General features: G+C 28.6%; 1 protein-coding gene across 1 annotated transcript in view; it reads right to left on the minus strand.

Moving 5' to 3' along the window:
- Positions 1 to 2,838: 2,838 nt before the first annotated feature.
- The window catches only part of LOC111042134, a 38,241-nt gene continuing 13,555 nt past the window's right edge, over positions 2,839 to 27,524 (minus strand). Inside the window, exons 11-29 of the mRNA XM_022326654.1 lie at positions 25,972 to 25,980; positions 21,671 to 21,715; positions 18,104 to 18,142; positions 17,906 to 17,914; positions 17,541 to 17,567; positions 17,059 to 17,073; positions 14,168 to 14,203; positions 13,832 to 13,882; positions 11,994 to 12,002; positions 10,678 to 10,722; positions 9,503 to 9,541; positions 8,935 to 8,943; positions 7,070 to 7,096; positions 6,826 to 6,867; positions 6,518 to 6,541; positions 6,341 to 6,382; positions 5,179 to 5,211; positions 4,264 to 4,320; positions 2,839 to 3,488 (exon numbers count right to left, since the gene is read on the minus strand). Of these exons, the coding sequence (XP_022182346.1) occupies positions 3,346 to 3,488; positions 4,264 to 4,320; positions 5,179 to 5,211; positions 6,341 to 6,382; positions 6,518 to 6,541; positions 6,826 to 6,867; positions 7,070 to 7,096; positions 8,935 to 8,943; positions 9,503 to 9,541; positions 10,678 to 10,722; positions 11,994 to 12,002; positions 13,832 to 13,882; positions 14,168 to 14,203; positions 17,059 to 17,073; positions 17,541 to 17,567; positions 17,906 to 17,914; positions 18,104 to 18,142; positions 21,671 to 21,715; positions 25,972 to 25,980 (701 nt within the window). The 3' untranslated portion in view covers positions 2,839 to 3,345. The remainder of the gene's footprint in view (positions 3,489 to 4,263; positions 4,321 to 5,178; positions 5,212 to 6,340; positions 6,383 to 6,517; positions 6,542 to 6,825; positions 6,868 to 7,069; positions 7,097 to 8,934; positions 8,944 to 9,502; positions 9,542 to 10,677; positions 10,723 to 11,993; positions 12,003 to 13,831; positions 13,883 to 14,167; positions 14,204 to 17,058; positions 17,074 to 17,540; positions 17,568 to 17,905; positions 17,915 to 18,103; positions 18,143 to 21,670; positions 21,716 to 25,971; positions 25,981 to 27,524) is intronic.

The following is a 27,524-nucleotide window of genomic DNA, read 5'->3' on the forward strand; positions in this document are numbered from 1 at the left end:
GTACCCGTTTCGCCCAAATTTTGTTTTTATATGATGTCCGTTTCGCCCAGAGTAGTTTAGATCAATTTAAAATTAAGTTGGCAATAGTTGAGTCAAATTTTATATTTTTTACTAAACGTTATAAAACCTATAGTAATAATGAAATCGATCAAAACCTATAAATAATGCCTACGAATTTATCAACGCGCTGCATCTTCAGCGTAGCTTATCGTCGTTTTCATCTAACACAGGCGTGGCATAGAAGTATTCAGCAGTATGGTTTAGCAACAGACTATAAAAACAATTCGAATATTGGTAAATGGATTAAATACACTTTTGGTTTATTATGTTTGGACCCTGAAGAAGTGTCTGATTGTTTTGTTGAAGATTTAATGCCAGAATGCCCAACTGATGATAGAGTCACAAAGTATTGTGATTATTTAGTAAACAATTACATTTCTGATAGTGCATTTCCTCCTTGTTTATGATGGGCATGTAATTCAGCGAGTATTCTACTTACGACGAATGCGTGCGAGTCGTCTCATTCTTCAATGGCCATTTTTATTCTATCTCTAAATCTGTATTAAGTTGGTAACATGTTGTGAGAAATTTTGTCCAAACAGATACATATAAAGAAATCAATAGCGTTGAAATACCAAGGACATCAAAAGATGCAAGTATAATATTAAAAGGTAAGTACACAATTAGAAACAAATAACGAGGTACTGATCAAATGAAATTACTAGCTATGAATTCATTAAAAGCATGTGTAGTAATTTTAAAAAGAGAGTGTAGGTATTAATAAATATATTTTGAACGATTAATCGATTCTATTATATGTGTACATTTTTATTATAAGGTAAATTTGATTTTTTAATGATTATTTTTTATAAACATTGTGGAATAAATATTAAATTTGTTAAATTTATCACTTTTATGAAAAAAATAATTTTTGGTAAACAAAGAGTTGGATAACGCTAAATGATACTCAAATACAGTAAAACCTGACTTAACAGACACCTGTCTATAGCGGAAACCTCTCTTAACGGACAAAATGACCAGGTCTTGGCAAAAAGATAGGCATTCTAATGTATTTCGACCTGTCTATAACGGACTCCTTCTATTACGGACAAGGACACTAATATTTAATCCAACAATTTCATAACGGACAAAAATACATACATACTACGGGATACCGTCGATAAGGACCGCAATTAGGTCAAATAATTAAAATTAAATCCATAATGTAGAATGTATGTGTATAATACATATATGTATAATATTAATAAAGATTACACCTATTATGTATATATTATAAAATATAAAACAATACAAATGTATGTAAAAATTTTAATTTTTAAAATATTGAAACCTGTCTACAACGGACACCTGTCTATAACGGACAATTTTTTTGGTCCCGTGACTGTCCGTTATATACAGGTTTCACTGTATTATAGTTTATAATCATTGTCAACTTAATTTTAAATTGATCTAAACTACTCTGGGCGAAACGGAAATCATATAAAAACAAAATTTGGACCATGATATATAGGAAAGACTTTTTTCCCCGTTATTTTGAATAGTACTTGGAAGTACTTTATTTTGGGCGGGACCCGTTTCGCCCAAAAATGACCGTACCCGTTTTGCCCAAATTTTGTTTTTATATGATTTCCGTTTCGCCCAGATTAGTTTAGACCAATTTAAAATTAAGTTGGCAATAGTTCAGTCAAATATTTGAGTATCATTTAGCGTTATCCGGAAAACGGTATATAATGTCCATTTCGAAAACCATGAATGGTAAACATTTGCGTAAAAAATCGCGCACAATATTGAAAAGTTCCATCCATATAAATAGTGTCTAGTTGTCTACTGCAGTATTTAAAAATATTAAATTAGTCGTACAAGAAAAAATAATAACGTTTTTTTCTTGATTATTTATTAAAACAAATAGTTCATTTTTTGAGGTTACAGTTTCAGATGTATTTAAAGCCATGTGTGTTTCAATTATATATTTTCTTGCAACACAGGAAGAACTTTACGTCTACTTCTATATATTACTTTTCTAATAGTATTAAAATCGTTTGATGCTAAGCCATCAGCAAGTTGAGAGTTCTGTGCTAATTCTTTTAAAATAATTTTTTTTTTTATATAATAAGTTCTTCCGAAGCTTTTCGTTGACAAGACGTTGTACTCACCATTTGCCGGTTTATAACTGAATCATTGCATGGTATATGATCGCGGCGATCTTGATCAGATAATAAAATATTTTCTGCATTTACAACTTTAGAACCAAAAGTATATAACGTGACAGAACACGAACGTTTTACACAAGCTACAGTGATGATGCAGCACATTGATAAATTCGCTTTATAGATTTTGATCGATTTCAATTCGATAACGACTGGATTATTACTATAGGTTTTATAACGTTCCCTAAAATATAATATTTGACTGAACTATTGCCAACTTAATTTTAAATTGGTCTAAACTACTCTGGGCGAAACGGAAATCATATAAAAACAAAATTTGGGCAAAACGGATACCCGGGCGAAACGGGTACGGTCATTTTTGGGCGAAGCAGGCCTTTATTTTTGACCTCTTGAGGTATCTACCAACTAGATTCAGTTTTCTATCAGAAACCAGCCTTAAAGTCGAAAATCAAAATATTTTTCTAAAAGGTGATAACAGACACAAAAAACATTTTTTTCAACACACTTTATTGCAATAATAATACATTAATTTCTCCATTCGGAATCTAAAATCCATTTGCAAGTTATATTCTCTAATATAAGAAATACACTACAATTCATAAATACTTACACTTGAAACCAGCACTCTTTAAATCCCCTACGAATTTCCCCCCCCAAAAAAAAACAAACAGTTATTACAAATAATACTATATAAGTAGCAAGTATTTTTAACAAAAAAATAAAGTAAGCAAACATTTTATCAACATTTTAGATTAGACGACGGTAGTGGCTCAATATATTTTGATCTACTAAATATTTTATTGGTCCAAATCTCCAAAATGCGATAATATACAAAGTATTATGTAATTATTTCCACTAGTTTGGGTATTGGCTTTTGTTATTTCAAATCACATGTAAAAAAAACTCACATCAAAATTAATATAACTTATAGGTAAACAAACTCGAAAAAAAATGTCCAAAACACAGCAACACAAATCCATTCGTTATTATGTATACGTGTATGAAGTTAACTGTACGTTTATTGTGTCCGTCTATCTGATGGAGGTAAAATGTAATCAATTTTTACATTTTTAGTTATCTTTTTATCTTATAATAGTTTTGGCAAAGTTTAGAAAACCAATAAAATTATAAATCACACACATTACTGTAAGATAATTTACTTTCGTAGATCAAAATATGAAATATATAGGACCACTATACCGCTTAAACTAATAATTATAATAATCATTATGGAACCCATTTGAATATAATTAATAAAAAAATATGTTTTTAATGCGTGAATGATATTACTTAGGCAGACTATGACAGGAACCATTCATTATAAAACAAAATAAAAACACTTATAAAGATAAATGCGTATAAAATATTATGTAATTATATTTTAGATTGTGAGCGGAGCGATGAATGTAATGATTTTACAATGATGTTTTTTTTTTGTCTGTGAAGGTGAAAATTTAAAATTCTCAGAAGTTTTCAAAAGCGCCAGGGAATGAAAATTAAAAACAAGGTTCCACATAAGAAGGTTATTCTGTAACCCAAAAATCTATGAAATATATAAACACAGTTTTTTTTATAGTTATTTTATGATCAAATTTGGACGAAATTGCATATTAAATAGGTAACCAAGAATAAGGATTTAAGTTATTTTGTTTTAATTTAATAATATTTTTCTTGGGTAGGTAAGTACTTGAAACTTCTAAAGTTATTATTATATACAAATATGATAATATGCATATAATATTAATTCAACCTACCAGCTAGGGGGCTAAAGTAGTAATAATAACAATTTCATAAATAAATAAATAGTAAAATAATAAAAATATAACATGTTATGTGTCAAACAATAATCATCGCAAAGGCAAAGCCCTTAACTGAATAACAGCCTATATTGTAATTTTACAAAATTAACATAGGTAAGTATACCAAGTACAAACAGTTATTCACCAAACACACGGCATTACTTTATCTTAATTAAATAACTATTATAGTATATTGTACTTGTACTTTCTTTGGAAAAGTTATTTAATCTTAACATAAATCAAAATATGCTTTAGTAATTTACCATGATATTTACCTTCAACCGAACACCAATTTATTGGATATTCATACAACTGATTATTAATGAATGGTACTGCAAAAAAGACACTTATTTACTTAAACAATAAATTCATATAATTTTTCATAACTAGTAAAGTTATGTGTATTGTAGACATATTATACCTATAGGAGACTTATTTTCATCTTACAAAGTACAATTTAGCTCATTTATGTTCAGATAAGAGTCTATTTTGTATTTTTAATTTATAATTTTTAATATTTCGGTAAATTGACATATTATCAAATTTAAAGTACAGAATATTATCTGTATTCCCTTGACAATTTTATTTGGGATTTTTACTCTTAACAAGCATTAAAAAAATATTAAAATAACGAATAGAACACACGAGATATACTTACATTTAAATTCAATAGTTTATATAAATTTACTGTGATATCAAAACTATCCTCGACCCTGCTCAATTCAATTTGTCTATTTTGTACGTTTAAAAGGCCTAGATAACTAATGCAGCCATCACATACTCAATGATTATTTGATTAAAAAATATGAAATAATTGAAATTCAACTAAAAATGTATAAAGTAATATTTTCAATGTGTCTAGCAACATTTATTTTCTTAGTATCAATACTACCATCCTCATAATTTCCCAGAAAAAAGTGTTATTATCAAGATTTAAATTATTTGGAAAACATTTTTTTAGACCAACCATCTGAAATATTATGTTTAAAATATATTAAGTATGTATTTAAAATTATAAATAATATATTTACAACTACGTTGAATACATATTTAAGTATATTTTGTAACCCTGATTAATCCCGTTGATACAATAATAATAATTTGACAAAATGACTGGAAATACAAATTCTTTCTGATTTTAATATGTATAGGTATGTCAATGTACAAATGAATTTATAAAAATAACTTACCATTGGAGCCAGCGTAAATTGGTCCAGCCTTTTCTTTTAAAATTAAAAACAATTTAAAATTGTAACAAACTATCAAAAAAATTTTTTTCCATTCCATTTTTATGTATATTTTAATATCAACATATTTGCATATTTGGCATTTGCATACATGATACGGGTGCCAAATAAAATCGCGAAAGTCAAAATTGAGAAATAAAACAGCGAAAATAAAAATCGCGAACACAATAATAGTGAAAATTAAAATATTCTTTTATATATATTTTTCATAAAAACCTTAAACTACGTTAAAATATTATAAAAAATGCAATTTAAATTTTATATTTTTCCTAAAATTATAATATATTAGTATATAAATTTAAAATATTTGAAAAATTTAATAAATAAATAATAATAAATACAATAAATAATTATTAAATTTGATACTTTAAATTATAGGCAACATCCCTTAGGTATTCTAGTCTATCCCTATTGTCGTAGTCATTAACTAATTCTTTAAATGTATCCCTTTTGCGTTTTCTAGATGGTTCAACAGTGCCCGCCGCTATGTACTGATTTATTTTCATTTCATTTAAACTTTGTTCCTTTTGAATTGCTTCAATAAATTTCCATATTGTTGGATGACATAAACTCAACAAGTTATTAAAGCCTCTAGGTATCATTATTATTATTATTTACTATGACAAAGCTGGACAGTTGTTAGGTTCAACTTCGGCTTATCTTTATTACGTGATCTAAGACGCAAGATTACAAAATTACATTATTGATTATCTATATTACTTATTATATTATAAAGGTATACCCACAAATGAAAATAATTTCTTACTCGTCGCTATTATTGTTTTCGCTGTTAAAACCTTCGCGGTTTTTATTTTCGCTGTTTGTTTTTCGAAATTTTGACTTTCGCGATTTTTTTCTCGCGATGGACTCCATGATACATATCATATTGGAGTTTTTATATGCTCATATTAAACTATCCAAGAGTATATACTTTAAAAAGACTAAGAGCAAGTGTTGATAAATAATTAACAATAGAAAACAATCAGGTACATTTATTACATGAACATACACATTTTGTTATTTTCAAACTAATCGTACATCCTTGTAAACGATATATTTAAAAAAGTTGTATTTAACCCTCGACAATTTCATTCAATATACTTACTTTCCGGTGAATTGATAAATTCAAAAAATGTATCTGCGTATGCTGGTTAATACATAAATAGTTCATATTTATTACAATATAATATTACATATTTCTTATATTTTAAACTAAATCATCTAACTAGGTAATTATTGTTTGGATAAAGTAACGATTACTAACACATAAAATATTACTTACAATAAATATCTGGTATCATATGGGCTAAATTAAAAACAAATGATGCTTCAAACTGTATATTGAAAAATTCATCCTTAAATTCAAAATCACCACAAAGAGTGACATCAGCATTGCTCATGAACGGGTAGTGAAACAATAATTTGCGGGGATCCGCTGAGCCACGTCACTTCACTTATCAGAACTTTAAATACTTATAACTTATAACTTATGAAGTTATGAACAACTCGTTCGCAAAAAAAACCATACTTATAGTACCTATGTAATTTTTCCCATCAAATCTATAGTTTATATTTATATTTTATACTAACGTTTATACCATATAACTTCTCTATTTAGTTTAGCTTCAACATCTAAAATATTAAATCAATTTTTTAATATAATTATATTATCACAGTGTGCAAATCAAATACGGTCACTTGGTGCATTGATTTATACTATGCTAAATGCTATAATATTGTTCTGTCATGCCAAAAATTATCATTTTCGTAAATAAAATAAAAATAATTATTTCACATGTATAACTTGTACTTAATACGTAAAAAATAAAATTACCATTGAAACCAAATTTTAGTAGTGAAGCTGTTAAAAATGTAGACAATAAAAATAATTAGTTAGAAATAAATGATCTAAACCATTTAAACGAAACCTTTTAAATCTATAATGTCTGGTGAAGGATCTTTAAAAATGGTAAGTGTTCCAGTTCAATTGATTGCAGTTTTTGGTTAAAACTTAAAAGTATGATTGTATGTTTAGCTCCAAAGAATAATTACAGATTTCACTGCATATTAGTAGTTACGATTCATATTATTGTGATTTCGAACTTTCATTTTAAAAGGATGCCCGGTGCAATTCCAACGGCTCCCACCCATTGGTTGCTGGTTCCCAAACAGTCCCGTCGAAAAAGGTTTCACTAATACGTAAATGTCTTAGTGGCTTTGATATACAACAGCAAACATTTTTTTATTTACTTTGCATAAACCATTTTATAAAATTACTAACCCCTTTTCAATTCATGATTTATAACACCAACGAAAGCTTATATAACGACAATTTTATAATTTGCTTTGCATATAGAATATATATGAACACCATCACATTTTTAACCACACATACATTTGAAGGCAGTCCTAAGTTGGTACATACATATGAAGTGAGAAGAAATTTATGTTGTCAAAAAAGGAAGCCGTTGAGAAAAATGTTGTGTTTGGAAAAATGAAAGTCAAATGTCTAACGTCCTAACTTAACATCATCTAAATGGATTTGGCAGTTAAACTTTGAGTTATTAGTTTCATTGTTAAAGTTAATTTACCTAGATATTGTTTATTAAACCAAAAGGTGAGAACATGTACTATTATTTACGTTGTTATATTCGATATTTTCATTTTTATAGAAGTTAGATTCTGCGCCACGAGATGAATGTATTGATTTTATAATGATGTAGGTAGGTTTATTTATTTCGTGCCTATGTACACGTTTTATTATAGACAAAAATACTACTAGATCTTACAGTTTGAAAGTGGTTCTAGTGGAAAATTGAATCAAGTTAATATACTTTCGAGAAGTCATAAGTAAAATTCCAAAAAGTTTTCAAAAATATTGAAAAAACAAAATTAATTAAACAAAATTTAGGGAAAATAGAAAATTTCACACAAAAGCCGTTTTTAACAAAAGTGATTTCGTTTTTTTTTTTTGCATTAGTCACTAAATAAAATATAACTAAAATCCTTACATTTTCACCAAATATACAAATTAGCATTTTCTACACTAAATTTACTTTAAAAATATATTTGTTCTTTTTGTAATATTCAAAAATATTTGAAATTTTTGACTAGAATAGTTTTTTTTTAATGATAAGATTGTAATTTATGAATTAAAAAAAAACTCAAACATTTTATACAAGGTTCCTCGTTAGTTATATACTTTTATATACGTACCTACTCTGGTTAACAAATATCGAAAATACATAGTCACAATTTTATTACGTGCATTATGAGTACATTTCAATGTAATACTCTTCACCCCTACGCATATTAGTATTTACTATACACAATTAAACTTTCAAAATGTGTAGTATAATATTAAACTATTTATTCTATAAACCTATTCACAATCATTTTTGATCAAAAAACAATATTTTCATGCTTATTATAGGATGCAGTATTTTAATCACATGTTTTAAAGGTTCCGTTCCAATTTCAAAAATAAATAAGATTAAAAGTTAAAATTAATTCTTATGCATTTTTCGTGCACCCTTACTTTCACTAAAAAAAATTAATGTATTCAATTTTAGAATTAACTATATATCATTGTATCAGTAAGAGTGCTAAGTTAGGCATGTAACTAAATTTTGAGCACAGGGTATATTTACAATAGTTACAAATTTACAATACAAATATCAAAAGATATTAGTGTCTTACTGTAACAAGCTAAAACACAAAAAAAATAAGTTAGTATTAAAAATAAATACCTGTAAGGGTTGTATTATTTGAAATTTAATTTGGCATAATAAATGATGATTTTAGAATTATTAATGCATTTCATTGTAATAATTATTTAGTAACTCAAATAAATAAATAATGCCAATGTTAACCTTTTTTTTCGAGTAAGAGATTTTAACATTTATATGTTTTTTGGCTGAGTACAACTTTTTTTTAACCTATTTTCTCGATAATGATTTTCACCCAAATCAACAAACAATAAAAAAATTTAATTAAATTCATAACGAAACGCAGCGATATAGTAGATGATATTTTTCCACTGAACTATTATATCTTAAAACATACGTATCTATGGTTTCATATTTTCTTGTTGACTTTTAACCTTTAAAAAATATCTTCTAATCGTGTGTTGAATGAAATTATAATAAATTGACTTTAAACAGTAATATATTTACACAAATATATATTACACAAAAATATATTCAATTGATATTATGGAGTATAAAAACTTATAAAAACTTAAGCTACTGGCTTAACTATTATTTACCTTGAATCACACACCACGTTAATGGGTCCCGTCTAAAAACTACGAATAAAAAAATTGAGTATAATTTAAATATGTGTATTACAGTTCTGCACAGATACCTATTATACACAAATATATTATTACACAGTTAAGTATGTAAGGTTAATAATAACTACACAGCCTTAGCCCTTAAGGGGTTAAAATGGAAAATTTTATATGTTGAATATCTTATGTAGGTACCTACATTTTGAAATTCCTCCGATTTTTACATCTTTATATATATTATAATTTATGTATACTTTTTTAATTACGATTTCTAAATTTTTGTCACTATTTGTCTTTATAAACACATATCGACCCGGATAATTGTAGTTTATAATTCTATTTCAAATTATTATAATTTATAATTCGTTTATTCGTATTTTAAAAGCAATCCTGCTTCACATAAATATAAAAATATGTCTTTCTTGATTATAATTGTTCAATCATTTATTTAAAAATTGCCTGAAATATATCATAGTTCATAACTATTCCCGATTCATTTTTCAACATATTTTCCATTATTTCTTTACAATCTCTTCCGTGCCTTTTTTCAATATCCGAATATCTGGAGATTTATGACTGAAATCCAGGTTCCTCCGGAATGTAAGCCCATGATTATAATGTGGTTTCGGTTAATAATAAAAACTTAAATAACACGAAGTACTTAACTTATATCACATGAAAAAATTATGAAAAAAAATTAAATAAGCTAAAAAATAATAAACTTTATTTTAAACGGGGTGACTATTTTCTCATCAAAAAAATATTAAAGCTTTTCAATTCTTTCTAGCAAATCATATTTATTCGTTAGTTAGTTAATGTTTAGTCCAATACTGATTTTTGAATTCAAACTGCTTACGCACTTCAAATTTTTGGAGGGTAATAATTTTAAGTTATCAATATAATTATCACCATATAATAAATGTTAAAATTAATTTAAGAGATAAGACAATTTTTTAAAATAATTTTCAACAAAAAAAAATTGCTGACGACTTGTCCTGTTATTTTATACTTTAATAACAATTATGAATTATATACTTCATATAGGTACTGCATTATATTCATTCATTGTTCTCGATAATGGTTTTTAATATCCTATTGAAATATTAGTTATTATATTTTGGTTTTATTTTTTTTGAATCATAGGTACTTACACGCATTTACAAACTTAAAACTATTATGGTACATCGCCGAAAATCCTAAAATATATTAAATATTGTGATCCATTATGTTGGTCAAATGTAAAAGTCATAAGTATAACTACTTTAAATTGATACGTTATAAGTAGGTTTAGAGAATATTATAATATGTGATTAAGTGTAATGCAATCTGCAGTTGTGTATTAGAATTTTCATTAGATTAATAAGCATATGTGATATGTGGTAAATAATGGAAATTCCCTAATGTACCTATTAAATATTCCATTTGAGATAGTATATCACTCATATCAGACGTTGCACGTTGTTAATATTGTAACTTGTATTTCATAGAAATAAAAGGAAGTACCTACCTACCGAAGGCGTATCTAAGGGGGCTTGGGTTTGCTTCAGCCCCCCTCCCCTAGAATTTCTTAACTGTGTGAGAGCAATTATGTTCCCATAGGTGCCTTATTTTGCTATAAAATATTTTTAGCACTCCAGCCTCCCTGACTTAAAAGACTAATAAGTTACCCACCTACCTTAAATAAATAAATATTAAATATAATTCTATGAAATAATTAAAACAACAATATATTCTTAGAAATTAGACTAATTAGAGTGAAAAAAAAGTTATAGCAAATACATTAATTTACCAATATACACTAAGAGGTGCAATATTATCAGACAACAATTGAATGGATAAATTATATGAAGTTAAATATCACTATAATGAAAAAATTCAATAACAAATATGGTACGAAAAAATCGACCATAAGTAATATAAGATATAGGTACTGGTTTGTAGAACCAAAAATTATGAAAATAAGAATGACTAACTCACTATAGGTACCTACTCAAAAGCTGAGCAGTACACAGAGTAAGAAATTATTATAATAATAAATAATTTTAATGAATTTTTTACAATTATTTGAATAACATTCAATCATAATAATTAGTTATTTCATTAGATAATTTGAATGATTTTTTAATCGAATAAAATGTTATTTAGATAATTATTTAGATGATATTATGTTGTAAGAATAATACCCTACTTTGGATATCACAATTCACAAACCTTTTGAATAGGTACAGATGGTTTGAAATTTACAAGTTCGTGTATTTGAATAACAATACATATAAACATTTTCCCAATTCTATCTAATACCAACGTAATAACATGAACAGTAAAGTTATTGTTTTATTAATTATGATAAAAGATTAAACTTTTGAAATATATAACACCCTAGTATGGTTCTAAAATAATGTTATAAGTCAAAAATCAGAATAGAACTTGGTTGAAGAAACTCGGGTTTTTACTTAAAATAACTTACCTGTAGGCTCTAAAATTTAAAATCAAATATGAATAGATAAAATTATTTTATTGTATTTAATTATAACATTTTAAAACCATTTAACCTAATGAAATTGACAACCCTTCATTCAATTGTAAATTATTATAGAAATAAGTATAATGATCGATTTTCACAAGCATTTTTACTAACTGCAAATACTCATTATTTAAAAAAAAAGTAAAAGTGTGTTTTAAAAATATTTTTTTACTAAGGTAATTTAATGCAATTACAAAATAACGTTTTTTAAGAAAAAAGTTATGAGTTAAAAAATTTTTATGCATTTTTCTTTTTTCATGAGAACTATAACGTTTGCATCAGAGTGAGTTTCCTTGTTTATCCCCATTAATGGAGTAACCGAGGAATATTTACAGGGAATCCCCTTCACGGAAATGTTTTACACCACGGTTGTTTGTTAAGTTAATAGTATATATATTTTCTTAATCAACATCATTTTCCCAACAAACATTAGTTTCATAATACTAAGCAAAATATTTTTCTGAAAATTATGAACGAGTTTTTAACTACCTAGTTATAAGTTATTATCAATCAAATAAAAAATGTAGGTTGTCATTCAAAAAACTAAAACCTTGAAAAAAGAAATAATAAAAAATAGAAGCTTTCCAAAAATGTTTTGTGCAATGACATCAAATTATGTAAAAAAATATTTTCAATAACGGTAATACTCTTTGAGTTGTTTATCGTTTGCTATTTAAATTAACACCCTATACAGTTTTCGATTGTATATAGAGCTGGGATTTGTATGTAAATTCATATTTTTACTAAGACGTGATAAATTAATCGTTGCAAATTAAATTCGTTTCACGTGATTTGCAACAAAATAAGACATATTTTACTTTACATATTTCGTCATAAATAAATATTTGTACATAATTTATAAAATGTCTACTTTTTTTACAAATTTCATAAATTTTGACAAAAAATCCAATATGTAAAATAGTTTGTTGATTTACATCATCAAAATTGGTGGTTTGGTATTATTATACATTTAAACTTTGATAATAGTACCTACTCTTAAAAATTGTAATTGTATATAAGTATAGAGTCTATTTAAATTTAACAGGTTTACATATATTTGAATTTTTTTTATTTTTTATTTTTATTTTTTACTAAGTATTTTAGCCATTTTCATTCCATATATATGTACACACTATTAGTTTTTTATTACATATTAATCGTAGCCCTAGTTATGCACAATAGGTGTACCAAATATGTGAATTTTGTAAATACTTAAAATAAATTGGCAAAAAAACATACGTTAGAGTATAAACAGATTTCAAAAAATAATGTTAGCATAATTTTAAAATGTTCAACTTTTTTAAATGATCTGATATATTTCAGTTCGAATTTTATTCATGTAAGCTACCACATTATTTAAAAAGGACACCACACTAACATGTGTTACCTCCGTCTAACAAACGTACAAAAATAATAATTATCTATTAGATTATAGCTGGTATTAAAATAAAACTACCTACAATTATCAAACTTAAAATATAAAATTTGATGTTCATCTGTAATTTTTTTTGTATAATTAAGATACTTTAATTTTCAAGGAAGTTATGAGTACCTGTAGATATATTATTATAATCGCATGACAAAATTAGTTCTTCAAACCTCAAATTTGTTATGTTGTACGTTTGTTAGATATAAACAACATAACATATTAACATGTGGTCATGGAGGTATGTTTTCACTTGACATTTTAGAATACGCTTTTATTTTTAATAAGTATCAGGTTTTCTCTAGTCATTCACGTATGTTTGTAATTTAATTTAATAATATATTATATTAAATACCAATTGTATAACTTTTTTCTTCTTTTTTTTTCTCACCACGTTTATATATCCCTATAGTCACAATAAATATTTTTTATTAAATATACCTTCATAAAGTTATCTATTTTCTGTATTTTTATTTTTTTCTTCCAGAGTATAGGTACTCTATGAAGTGCGTTTGAAAAAATTATTCCATGGATTGAAAAGAATCATACCTACCATTAGATGCAATTTATGCAAACGGGTAAGTACTCAATAAAAATAAATGTTATTATAGTAAAATAACAACTAATAAGTAATAACAATAATGACTAAAGACAATTGTTCCAGTTAGGCGACACATTCAATTTTACTCACATTTAAACATCTTATGGATTGAATTTTGATTGGTCTCTGGGACAAATTAAATGCTTGTGGATTTAACTCAACTTAAACTCCGTTAAACACAGATATAATATAAAATAAACTATATTGCTAACTGTGACAATACATAAAGCTACCATACGCTATTTAAAAAGAGGCCAATGGGGCCTTTCTTCTTTTACAATCCCTGATAACCCCCCTCGTTGCCTCAAACGCAAATGGCCGCGTGATTTATTAAAAAATGCCTAGTGCTACTTATTATAAAGTTACCTCCCCCCTTAAGTTTAAATTGGAAGTAGTGTCACTGGACACTCCCTTCCCTCAAGATTTTCATGTCCTGTAATATTGTACTCATCATATTTACTTATTATATAAATTGTTTATGGATTGTAAATTTTCTTAAATAAAAAAAAAAAAAGTTTCAAATGAAACGATTCGCAACTGTTTGTAGTTGTTCGGAAAAAATTGAAGAAGACGCCTACATTTTTGGATTAAATTTTGACGTTTCATCAATAAAATTATCACATATTTAATCACAGAATTTTTTTAACCTTGGGTCATCAGGAACGACTGACGTACAATCTTCATTAAAGCTTTTACTTACTTCTTCTGCATTTAATAATAGTCTTTTATATTTTTTTTTTATTAAAATAAATAATTTACAAATATCAACCGGTGGAATCAATAAATAAAAAACTTCGGCGGAGTCGATAGCCGGCGGAATCAATAGATTTTTTACAGATAAAAAGGTAATTTCGGTGCAATCGATATACGCCAATTTTAACAAATACAAATCATTTAATGTTTATCATAAACACGAGTGATAGAGAACATTGACTTCGATTAAAATGGCAGCCTGTAGCTTCAGCCAATTACACAAGTGCTGTATCCCGGTAAACAATCTAGTGTATTCTATAAATCTAAACTGTTAAATGTTATGTTCAACTGTGTGCCGATTTTAAACACAGTTATTTGAATTGTTTTAACCAAATATATAATATACAGGTCTAAAATTATATTTAGTCATAATACCTATATTTTATTTCTTATAACCAATGGAAACAATGTATGATAAATAAAATCATAAAAGTTTTTTCGTGTTTCAACTATATTCAATATTTACGGGTTTAAAAGTAAAAGTATGTAATAAAAAATAGAGCATGACACGATGGATTTGATTCTATTGACGACATTTGATAAAAATCAGTCAAAAACTGTGGATTTGAAAAAAGCTGTTAAACCCAAAGTCCCCCGGAAAAAAATGAACAAATATAAAATGTAATTCTATATAGGTATATCTCAGTTATAATGTACCTTGGTTCACAGGCAAAGTAGGGTCAGTGTACCTAGCTTTGTCAAATAATTCGACCTAGATAGGCAAACGTAAGTAGAAAATGAGGTTTAGCACTATTGGTAAGTATATTTTTTAAGCCACTCTCTAAACTTTTCTGATATCTGCACAAATAATACTTGAAATTTTCGTCAAAATCAATCAAGTTGTTTTTCAGTTTATAAGCTATAAACATATTATAATTGGTTTTAAGATATAATTTCTTAATTCAAGGACGATTCAAACGCGATGGTTTGATGCAAGCTATTACCTCACCTGCCTGATTAAAAATGGTAATCATTGGTATAAAAAAAAACACTAATTTCTACTATTACTATTATAATCTGCAGACTGCAACAAATGGCAACCATTCATAAACTTAAAAAAAATGTCCACAGTCAATCTCAAAATCATTGTTTGATGACCTCTTTAAAATGCGAATATTGGAAATTCCTTTCTTAGATAACCTAACCAAGGTTATCAAATAATTATTTTTAATAATAATATTACAACTTTAACAATTGATCATCTTATTTAAGATTCTGAGTGGAGCGATGAATGTATTAATTTTACAATGATTATAGGTAACGATATAAGTAGTCGAAATAATGCTTCGATTTTCAACTTCGATGCCTTTTCCGGTGGTAAAGTAAATCTAGTTAGTACATTTGGGTGGTCAAAATTTTAAATTCCCCCCTGTTGAAACTTATATAGATAAAAAATGACTAATCCATCAACTTATCTAGATAACTATTGTGACATTAATGTATTCTTTATCTTAGATGACACATTTACTTATATATTTCATTATTTAATATTCTCAATACTGTTCGATACAAAAAAAGAAACATCATTGTAAAATTAATGCATTCATCTTCATTCTCTTTGCACTAAAGAATCTAAATAATCTAATATAAAATATACCCATACCAGTGTAAATTATAGAGTAATGACGAAATAATTATTCAGTAAATACATTTTTTCGTAAGGTGCAAAAATGATTGCCTTACAAATTACAATAAATTGATATAGATCTTCGTTGTAAAATTTAAATAAATATATAAAACATTGTTTTATACATTTTTAATAATTGCTGGTTTCTTCTCATAAACCGCTTAACAGGTGGGCAATAACGAATGAACAGCATTATCAAAAAGACGAGTATGGAGTATGGAAATAATAGATTAAATTATAAAAAAAAAGAGAAATATTTTCTTTTTGTAAAATATTCAAATTCACAGAAAAGTTATCCACAATATTGTAGGATGCATAAGCCCATTGAAAATTAATACAAGGCATAATTTTGGAGAGTAAAAATGTTCCCTGCTATGCCCCAGCAACACAGCAAATAATGACGCATCTGAACAACTTCAGCTGGCTACAATTTGTTGTTTCTCAATTGTTGTTACTGTTATTTGTGCAATCCGATAGATTTGTGTATACAATATACATTATAGGCACAACACTCCTTGTCTATACTAATGATATTACAGTCCACACCCATAAATATAAATACTATCCAAAGAGGATATTAATAAAACTAAAAATGGCTTACTTGAAGAAATAATAGCTAAAAATTAAAATTAAGTAATTTAAAACAAATAATATAATCCGTAATTATTATTTATTTATCATTCATTACCCATGGTATAATACATAATTAACCATTAAATATTATAAATAATATTTCTATACAATTGTACTCTATTTTCAAAAATAAATTTATATGAAGATGGTAAGTATAAAATATAAATGTAATTATAAATAAGAAAAAATAAAATATAAACCAAATCAAGACAAGCTATATATATTGAAAATAATTATTTCCTTCTGGCATTATTTTCCAAAAAAGACAATTATGAATATTACGTATATTGTCTTAAGAGTGTTCACAATATTTAAGTTTCACCTAATCATAAGGTATATATATTTTTTCTAAATATGGTTACTCAATAACTGTTCATATAATTATTATTCATCTCTATGAAAAAATACTAAAATATAGGTGCATTTAACCTAATAAATTTAAAAACTTACGTAGAGTCATCGGTGTCATTACCGTTTCTGCAATAATTTAAATTGTAAATACATACCGACTACAATTTACATAAGTAAAGACTAATATTTACTCAATTTTCAAAAAATTTCATTTCATTTTATTACTCAATTATAATATCAAATGTGCAATATTGTACATATATACCTCATATAATACATATCATTTAATGTTCAACTAATTATTGAGAACATGAACTAAGAATTTCAAATAAATATAAAAATGAAAACAAATTTGTGCAAATAATATCTTCTGAATAATGTGAAATTTTTAATTAATTACTTTTATTATATTTTAAAATAGCAGGCAGTACATTTCCCTATTAAATAACAGTAGTTACTCTTACCGTGACAGACTAGAATTACAATGAAACAAAAACAAAAATTAACTTGTATATTTTGAACTTACAAATAGTAAAACAAAGTTAAAGGTACATTTCTTTACTTTACTTTAACGAGACGTTTAAAAAAATAATAATTTAAGATACCATTATATTTCACGAAATATTACATGGGTCATAAGACAAAATGTTTAGTTTATTTACCTTTAATAGTACAACCATGTGTGTCTTTGTTACTTTTGCCTTCAAAAATGAAAATTAAACAAATAATTTCATCATATTTTTGTAATAATGGTGTTTAATTATTCTAGGCTTCTACCCATGTACACACATACATGTACTATATGCAATGAGTCAGATAAAAAACAGCAGTACTGAAAAACACATGAATAAGCTGGACTAATCGAGATAACAATGAAGGAATAAAACAGAAAATCAAGGTAACAACCGAGAAATCAATGTTTTAACAACAGAATCTCCAACTCCTAAGAGAATACAGTGTGGCTGAGAGGCGTGGTTACCGTCGAGTGGCATAGTGGAAGTATAGAATGAAAAGCTAAGGTTAAATCAAATATGAGATGTCTATAATATATACTCGTTTGTGCAGAGTGTTAATTTTTGCAGAAACCACCCGATAATGGATAAATTTCTACCTAAAAAAACATTAGGTAACTATTGCATTAGCAAAGCACTTTGGAACAATTCAAAATTTAATACCTACACATTTTATTTTTTTATTATTATTAAAAAGTATATCCACGCAACAACGGCCGTAGAAAAATATGAAAAAAATGAATAGTGATAACGATGATCTTAAAATTAAAATAAGTAAATTACATTATTATTTTACATTTCATAGTAAGTAATAAGTATGGATATCGGATATTTTGATATATTTAAATAGGTTGATTGTAAATTTGTAACAGTAGGGTCCGGGCTGAGGATTAGGTGCATGAAGGTGGGTAGAGGAGATGATTTCTTATCGTTATAATTGAAAATTTCGAATACCGGTAAGTTACACACCAAATAAGCAACTTATTGCTGAAAGCTATACGAAAGAAGCTAAAAAGCTAAAAAAAAGGTGAGGTTTCACTATAAAAGTGAACAAAAAAAGCGTTCCATGGATTGAAATATTAAAGAAACACTATTCTAATGGTTCAATTTAAAAAAAAAAGTAAAGAGATGTTTTCTCTGGTCAACAGCTAATCTTTTTAAAAAAATGCGCTTCCCCATCTCAACGGCCCACCAATGAACACTGATTTTAAGATTTTTGCTCTGAGATTACTACTTATTATGTTTCTACATCTTCAGATCTTCTGAAGTCTATCCTCCCATCCACAAACGCCTCTTTCTCATATTCTTAGTAACCTTCACATTATTGGAATTAAACTACTCCATTTCTCCAAAGCGTTCGATAACCTACGGGCATGATAATATTTCTCTGTTAATACTAAAAAACGTATCTTTCTGTGTGCTCTTAATTTCTTACTCGAAGTCTTAAATTATATCTTGTCTACCAATTATACTCCATCTACTTGAAAATCATATAAAATTATTCCTATTCCCAAATAAAATTCTAATACGACATTTCGTCCTATCGCTTTTTTCTTTGCATTGTGTAAATTTTTTAAACAAATTCTCAAAACTCAACTCGACTGGTGGTTAAAATATTATTCCATATTACCAACTAATCTCTTTGCGTTTAGGAAAGGCATAAGCAGTATGGAATACCTTTCAACATTTATTGGTAGTATTTATCAGTCCGTCAATGTTACCAATGTTTCATTGTTACCAAATTCTTTTGTAGATATTTGTGGTGCCTTTGACTCAGTTATAATATTCCGATAATAGTTTCTAAACTTTTCTCCATTGGTTTATCTCCCACCTTTTGTAATATTATTTTCTCTTTGTTTTCTCGTTGGAGTCTTTCTTTTACTTCCCCTTTCGGCTCACAATCCACACTACTCTCTCATCCACAAGGTAAATGTCTCAGACCGATACTTTTTAATGTTTTTATGAATACTACTACAAGCCACCTTTCCAGTCTTGGCTATAAATGACTCATTTATGCTAACGATATTGTTATTTTCTCTTCAAATAAATTCCCCGACCTTGCTATTGAATCACTTAACCCCACCCTCATTGAACTTAAAAATATTTTTAATAATCTATTTTCCTCAGTCGTTTATGACAAATTTAAATCTATAATAAAGGGTGGTGCACTGAAGCGGCCCATTTTAAAAATAGATTTTCTCAGTCGTAATCAAGAAAAGAATTCTCACTAAATATTATTAGTTCAAACACAATATGCCATTTAGTAAACGGCATAACAGTGGAGTGGTGAACAACATACTTATGCGATAAAATCGTTACAAAAATAATAACGGTTACGAAGCCGCACAGCGTTCATTTCGTCTTCATCCTCGATCACTTATTCGCCTGATTTATCAGCATGAGAATTTTGTTGTGAGGATATTTAAAAAGTAGTCTATGCACATTGCACATAAACCTCGAAATATTGTGAAATATTAGTTTATAATTCCATTTTACGGTCCAAACTCGATTCTGGATGTTTCCTCTTTGGTTAATCATAATTTTCCAATTGAAAAATACTAATTAAAGTTCAAGTGGTGGAATCCTTGTACCCTATTTTTAGTATCAGATGTCGTTGGCTTGAAGGCAAGTTCCTCCTAAAATCCTTATTTCACTATAGTTGTTCAATTTTCGATATCTATTATTTTATAAATGAAGGCCAAATCTTCCTCTAACTTAACCAGTCCTGTTTCTCTAACACCTGGTCAGGCTTTACTCCACTCCTGCGACGTCATGATTCTGATCTTAAGTCTATTTATTGGAACAACCACCTATATTTATCTCCAAATGTAAATCTAATTTTCATAATATTGGAAACGATATTTGGTTAAAAAATCTGTCACTATACAAATCTTCTGTTATACATTTCGTATTAACAATTTAATGCTTTTTAGTGAAACAAACAAAACAAAATTACATCCACAAAAAAACATAAATTTCTGTAAAAATGATTCGTAAGACTTAACATATATTTCATCAATAGGTCAATCCATTGAGAGGGTAATAAAAGATTCGTCTATCCTAACAGTTCTTTTATTCGGAATTAAAATAAATACCTATCTACATAATAACCAGTCAAAAAATTTAGGTTCCCCCTCAAAATATCACGAGCATCAAAATACCCCTCGTTCAAAATCAACCGTCAACATAAATGGCTTCAGGTTCGGTTTTTTAGTTTTTAAAAATTTAAAAAATTAAAAAAAAAATTTTATATTCTGTATTTGTCAACTTATTTGATCATTTTTATTATTTCAACAAAATACAGATATTCCTATTACAAGTTCTAATAGTACCTGATTACGCGACTTAATATAAAGATATCTAAGATGAGGGTACCATAAATGACTATACATTGAATTCTACTGATATACATTATATACTATGATATGCATAATGTATGTATGTTAGTATGACTAACATAGTTTACGAGAAGTTAGACAGTGGTTCTAATTTGTCATTAAAAAAAAACATTTTTTTACATTGTTATGAATTAAGGGATAATATTACTGGGAATATTTTGTATATTGGATATTTTTAGTTGGGATATTTGTAACCTTGATATTTTCAACGTGACAACGTAGGATATTTGTAATAGGGATATTTTTAACGGAGGACATTTTGAACGAGGGATATTTTGAGAGTGCACCAAACAATTAGTAGATTACACTTAGTTCTTACCTAGTGCAAGTGATGCATCATGGATATATTTATCATATTCATTACCTAAAAAATGAAATATTTTAGTAATATTTAAAAAAATTTAATGTACATCAAACAAATAAAAATTGTAATCAATTTTAGGAACTCACTTAGTAGAAAAAAAATATTATTTAATTTAAATAAAAAAAAATAAAAAAATTTTTTTTTTTTTTTTATTTTTTTTTAAAATATAAAATATTATTTAATTTAATTGAAAAATTTTTTAAAAGAATATTACATTGCAGATTCTCTGCTTGTAACATATTTTTAAATTATAGTTATACCATCTGACCCGGCAAACGTTGTTTTGCCAAAAAGTTTTTTTTTTATATTAAGTGAAGCCGGCGAATTTAACGCCTTCAGATAAACTTTATAGTGATAATAAAACATATAGTTCAAGAATTTTTTTATTGATTCATTTGAATTGAAACAGAAATCAGTTGAGTGCAAGTTTATGCGCCGTCGTGCATTCATCCCAAATGAAGATTTTGTATTCTCGCATCAATTTCGCTGTCACTAAATTCTTAGTCATTGTGCACGTAGGCTTGTCAACCGCGAGAAGATTCATTGGCAGTTTCAAAGCGGAATGTGCAGTTCCAACATTGTAGCAGCAATGTCAGAGGATTCAACAGCCAACGCAATTTGAGATCTTGACCGAATAGTTGCCAGAATCAAAGAAATGAAGAACGTTTTGCCTGTCCCACCTGGAGCATCGAGAAAGTAAATGCCTCCCGTTCCATCATCAACAACCTTCATCAGCGAATCGTATACATTCTCCTGCTCAGCATTCAACATTCTCCCGCTACAATTCAAGATTGAATGCATCGTGCGTCAAATGATTTGGCGCTTGCATTTCCAATGTTGACAACAGACTTCCGCACATGAGCACGCACATGTCTTCGATCAGAACTAATGCTTCGTTGCGCATCTCGTCATTAATTTCAATATAAAATTTGAAGTTGTCGTGAAAACTCTGTGCAAAATGTCTTCAGCCATCTCGTCCTTGTATTTCTCCCACAATGCAGTCGGGTTCGATGGATGACATGTGGCTATGATGATCGCAAACAACGTACAAATTTGATTCACTGGCGGAGAAACAGTTGCATCGGCGAGTGTTGAGTCCCAATATATATCGTTTTCGAGCAAATTCAAAAGTTGGCAAGCCTCCCCAAAAGTGGCACAGCACACCATCCACGGAATTGAAAGATGTCGGGCCCCTAATGTTCACCAAAAGTAAACGTCTTGGCGTTTATGAACTGTGTTCGTCCGAGGGCATCAGTTGAATAGACATCAGCGAAGCCAGCAACAGCATCATCTTTCTTCCTGCGTTGAAACTTTTTCGATGCAGCATTCCATGTATAATAAGCGGGGCATTTCCGAATATAGTAAAGTCCTAGAGAACGGATCGCTTTTGCATGTCGAAAAAAAATTGTTCATGTTGTCACTAGTGATCGTTCTGCTCTTTACGCTGCATTCGCTTCCGTAAAGTAGACGCGCTGGCTGTTCTCCAAGTGAAGTGTCAAATGTACGACAGTCGGGAGACGTTCATGAATCAGAAATGAAAACAGCCGCCAAATCGCCTCATTACAACTCACGTAACGTCCAAGTTGAAATTTCATCACCTCATCGCTTGCATTTGGATCAGCAATGCCAAACACTGCCATGTTACTCCCTTTATTCACATATTTGCAAACGTATTTGATAGATTTAATGGAGTTGCAATACTCAACATTGCGGTGAGTTGAGAACGTTTTCAACAAAAATGGACAATATAGAACGATCCTGCGATTATCGACGACGAAATCGTTTCCTTTCACTTTCATCATGATTAATCTGCCGTTGTCATCTGGAGAACGACATCGATACAATGGATACCCGTCGATTCCACTGATTGTGTCAGCCACCAACGGACGGGGAAAACCCTTTGTGCAGTTGGCGTTTTCCACGATGACCCTAGATTATGAGTTCCGCAAGGGCCATGTATTATGTTTGTTGTCACAACGGAATGCACCTCAGGATCAGTTTCTAGATTTGTTATTTTGGCAGAAATTATCCAATCAATATGATCTGGTCGGATCTTGTCGAATATCCAAAGCAGAATGTGTGCATGTGGTAAACCACGCTTCTTCCATTCAACCGAATACATCCAACAACAGAATGCGCCAAAGACCTTCTGCTCAAATATGTAATCCATGAGTACTATGATCTTTTGTTTGAATACTCGTGCAGTAATACTCGATCACTGGATGTTTGTCCTGGTAGCAACTGATCTGTAATTTCAGGCCATTTCGGATTGCAAGTAAACGTGATGAACAAATCAGGGCGTCGGTAATTCCGAAAGTACGTCATCGCATCTTGAGCATATTCATGCATGTGGCGCGGGCTTCCAACATGCCTAGCTAGGAGAATGGTCAAACGACCAATGTTGGCCGCGTCTCCTTCGGTAGCGATGGCATCACGCAAGTGGATGTACTCGTCTGATCGTAACTTCGACTGATTGCTGAATTGACTAATGAAATTGAGACTCTCCGTTTTTACCTTGACGTACATGTCGACGTAGTACTGTTGAAACAACCTCTCAATAGAAGATTTTCAACATCGTGCCGAATCATCAATTGATATGCATAAAAATTCATTAACCTGACATTTTTATTCGTTTCTTCTCATGAAATGTGAATTTGAACTTGGTTATAGTATGAAAAAGAAATGATAACCTGTAAACAAACCTGTCATTGGATTGACTATCTTTATATTTAAGTGATTGCCATCCCCTCCACGACAGAACATCAACGGGTATTGAAGTGCATCATATGACCGATGAGTCTCATACACGCGCTGCAATTGTCCACCATCGCGACGCTTGAGAACAATATCGCGTGATGCCACATTCTCGCCAACAATCACCACTGCGACTTCATTAATAGTGGGAGCATTGAATTGTCTTGCATGGCTTCCAGAGGGTCTTTTGTCTGCTCTTATAATGATTTTGTGGTCGTCAAAATGCATTGTGTCCAACGCGGTTTTGAACAATCTGACCAATTTATTATGCTCATGCAGAAGATTTTGCAATTGTACGATCGTTTCACGTTTAGTCTAAGTAAAAATTGCACAACGCTGATCTAGTTCAATTGCCGGATTACCAACGAAATAGATCTGAAGAAACTTATGATCTTCATTTGGTGATGGTAACAAAGCGCCCACTCGATGGTGAATTTGTCCTTGAATCTGAATATTTAGGTGGTCATTTGTAAAAAAAAGTTATTGTTATTATTATAATTATAATGCGACGCCCCATTACCTTATAACTCAGATTGTAGCCTGGTTGATCAACAACTTTGGCTCCAAATGATGTAATTTGAAAACATCCGTTATATTTTTGTGTATTTGCCAGGAAATGTTTTGATTGGATTGTATTTATAGAGAAAAGAATACAATGGTGGTTGAGCCAAAACAAGCAATTTAACCTTGCCACCAGCGCAGCATACCCCGGGAGTTTCCGATCGAAACTTCAATGCATTGCAATGCTGGCATACGATAGACAATGAACCGATATCAACACAGAAAAGATCTTTATAGGCGATTGCTGAATCGTATTCGAAAGCAGCGCGATTCAAGGCTAAATTTGAACTTCTTCTATTACCATGTTGTCGAATTTGAAGTGGTATTTGTGCAGCGCGAACCTGTATAATTTGAGCACATCTCAATTCATTTGCTTCTGCACGTTCCTCTTGCGTTTGATTAAAACGGACATTCCCACAAATTATTGCATTACGCGTACGTCGTCTAATGTTTGATCTTCTAATAGGAGGCATTAGTCAAGCAAAAAACTCTCTCCAAAAAATAACAAAGTCGTTTTTGATTAATCCTATTGAAAAGAAAATACTCTTAAAAAAACTGCAAAAAAGTTATAATACCTTTAGAGGATTCGAACCACGACGGTTCACCACTCTTTAAACGACACATTAAGCCATTCGGTCAACACTGCAGTTGGAATTAAGGGAGCGTAATAAAGTTGTTAAGCCCATGTAGTAAACTCACGTTTAAATTTTAATTAAAATAATAAATTTTTTTATTTTTTATTTTTATGTCAGCAATAATATGCATGGATGGATAATTTGTAATTAATTTTTTTACTATAACAACAAAAAATTTAAACAATATTGGCATTTACTTTTTCTCATAATGATTAGATAAATTAAACATTTTCATGTTATAAGAAATGCGGGTATAAATAAATGATTGCTAATTAGTAAAATAAAATAAAATAAAATTGTACTCACTCAGTTTTCCTGGTGACACCAACAACGGAAAATGGAAAATGAAGTCGTAATAATCGAAAAATCATATTTCATATAGATAAAACCTACATTTTATCCCTACTATCGACAATTGCGTTCAGTGTAAAGAGAGGGTATTTAAGGCTATAAATAAAATCGAAAGGAATAAAACGATACGAAAATTAACACTTTACAAAATTTAAACTTTACTTTATATAGTGAAACATAATATTAATACCTAATATTCAATACACGACAAATTTCTCCATGTTGATCCATTTTTTGTTTGTTGGGCGGGGGCCCCATTTTAACGATTAATTATGTCATATGGACGATTTTATAAGCTAAAGCTTGCTGTAGCTTTTTCAATTCGAAAAAAAATTCGGGAAATCAAAAAATAAATCATCAAAAATATTTTTAAAAATAAGGGTTTTTCTTCTTAAACCTTCTCCTGGAAATTACGAACGATAAAAAAAATTTTAAGCCAAATCGGCTCAGCAGTTCTCAATTGATGAATTATTATACATTTTGGGCTTCATTTTTATATATATAGATTTATACAGGCAATAATATTATTATTGTTTTTAAAAACTATTACACATATTTCAATGAATTGATAAATACAGAGTGTAACAGAAAGATATGACAAAAACTTGTGTTCTAATCAATGTTTTTAATTTTTTTTGTCCATAGAATTAATAGGCATTAAATTAATTAAATCATTTATTAAATAATCGTATTATACATATTAATTACGTTATATTAATTATAGGAAAAAAAAATGAAAAATATTAATTAGAACGCAAGTTATTCCATTTTTTATAACTTTCTGTTACACTCTCTACACAAATTATTTAAGAGGATGCTACACCCGCATGTGTTATCTTCGTCAATCGTCTTACAATTAATGTAGAAAGTAGCAAAAACTGTTTTGCGCGGGAAAGAACAAAGTGGGTACAGTCATTAACTTATGACTCAAACTCAAACTGAAATTTTCACCACAGAAAAAGAAGAACTTTGGCTGTGATATGCCGTTTTATTTTTTTCAATATCGAGACAACAAAAAAAGTTATTCAAATTTGAAAAACACAAAAATAAAGGGTTTTTTAAACAATAAGAACTTATTTTGTATAAGTAATATCAGAAAATAAAGACGATATTTCACTAATAGTGTTCTCAGCTATATTATATATAAATTTGGAGTCTTAACTATCACTACAACCTGCATGGTTCTATCCCGCGCAAAACATTTTTTACCATGTTGTACATTTGTATGACGGAGACATCGAATGGCGTAGTCTTCTTAATATAGGACATAGGTACAAATGGTTTTTAGTTTAATTCATAGGTAAAAATGTTAATTGAAAAATCCACCAACCCTAATATTGTAAATTAATGTAATATCAATATTTATGAACAATAAAACAACAATTTAGGTACTCCTATCTCACTGTTATTGCGCTGCTGCCGAAACTCCATGACAAGCAGGCTGTACAGTCGTAAATTTGTAAGATACCCTTCAACTAAAATACCAAAAATAGTTTACTATGGTAGTA

The sequence above is a fragment of the Myzus persicae genome, unplaced genomic scaffold (assembly GCF_001856785.1).
Source record: "Myzus persicae strain clone G006 unplaced genomic scaffold, MPER_G0061.0, whole genome shotgun sequence".
Taxonomy (NCBI): Eukaryota; Metazoa; Arthropoda; class Insecta; order Hemiptera; family Aphididae; genus Myzus; species Myzus persicae.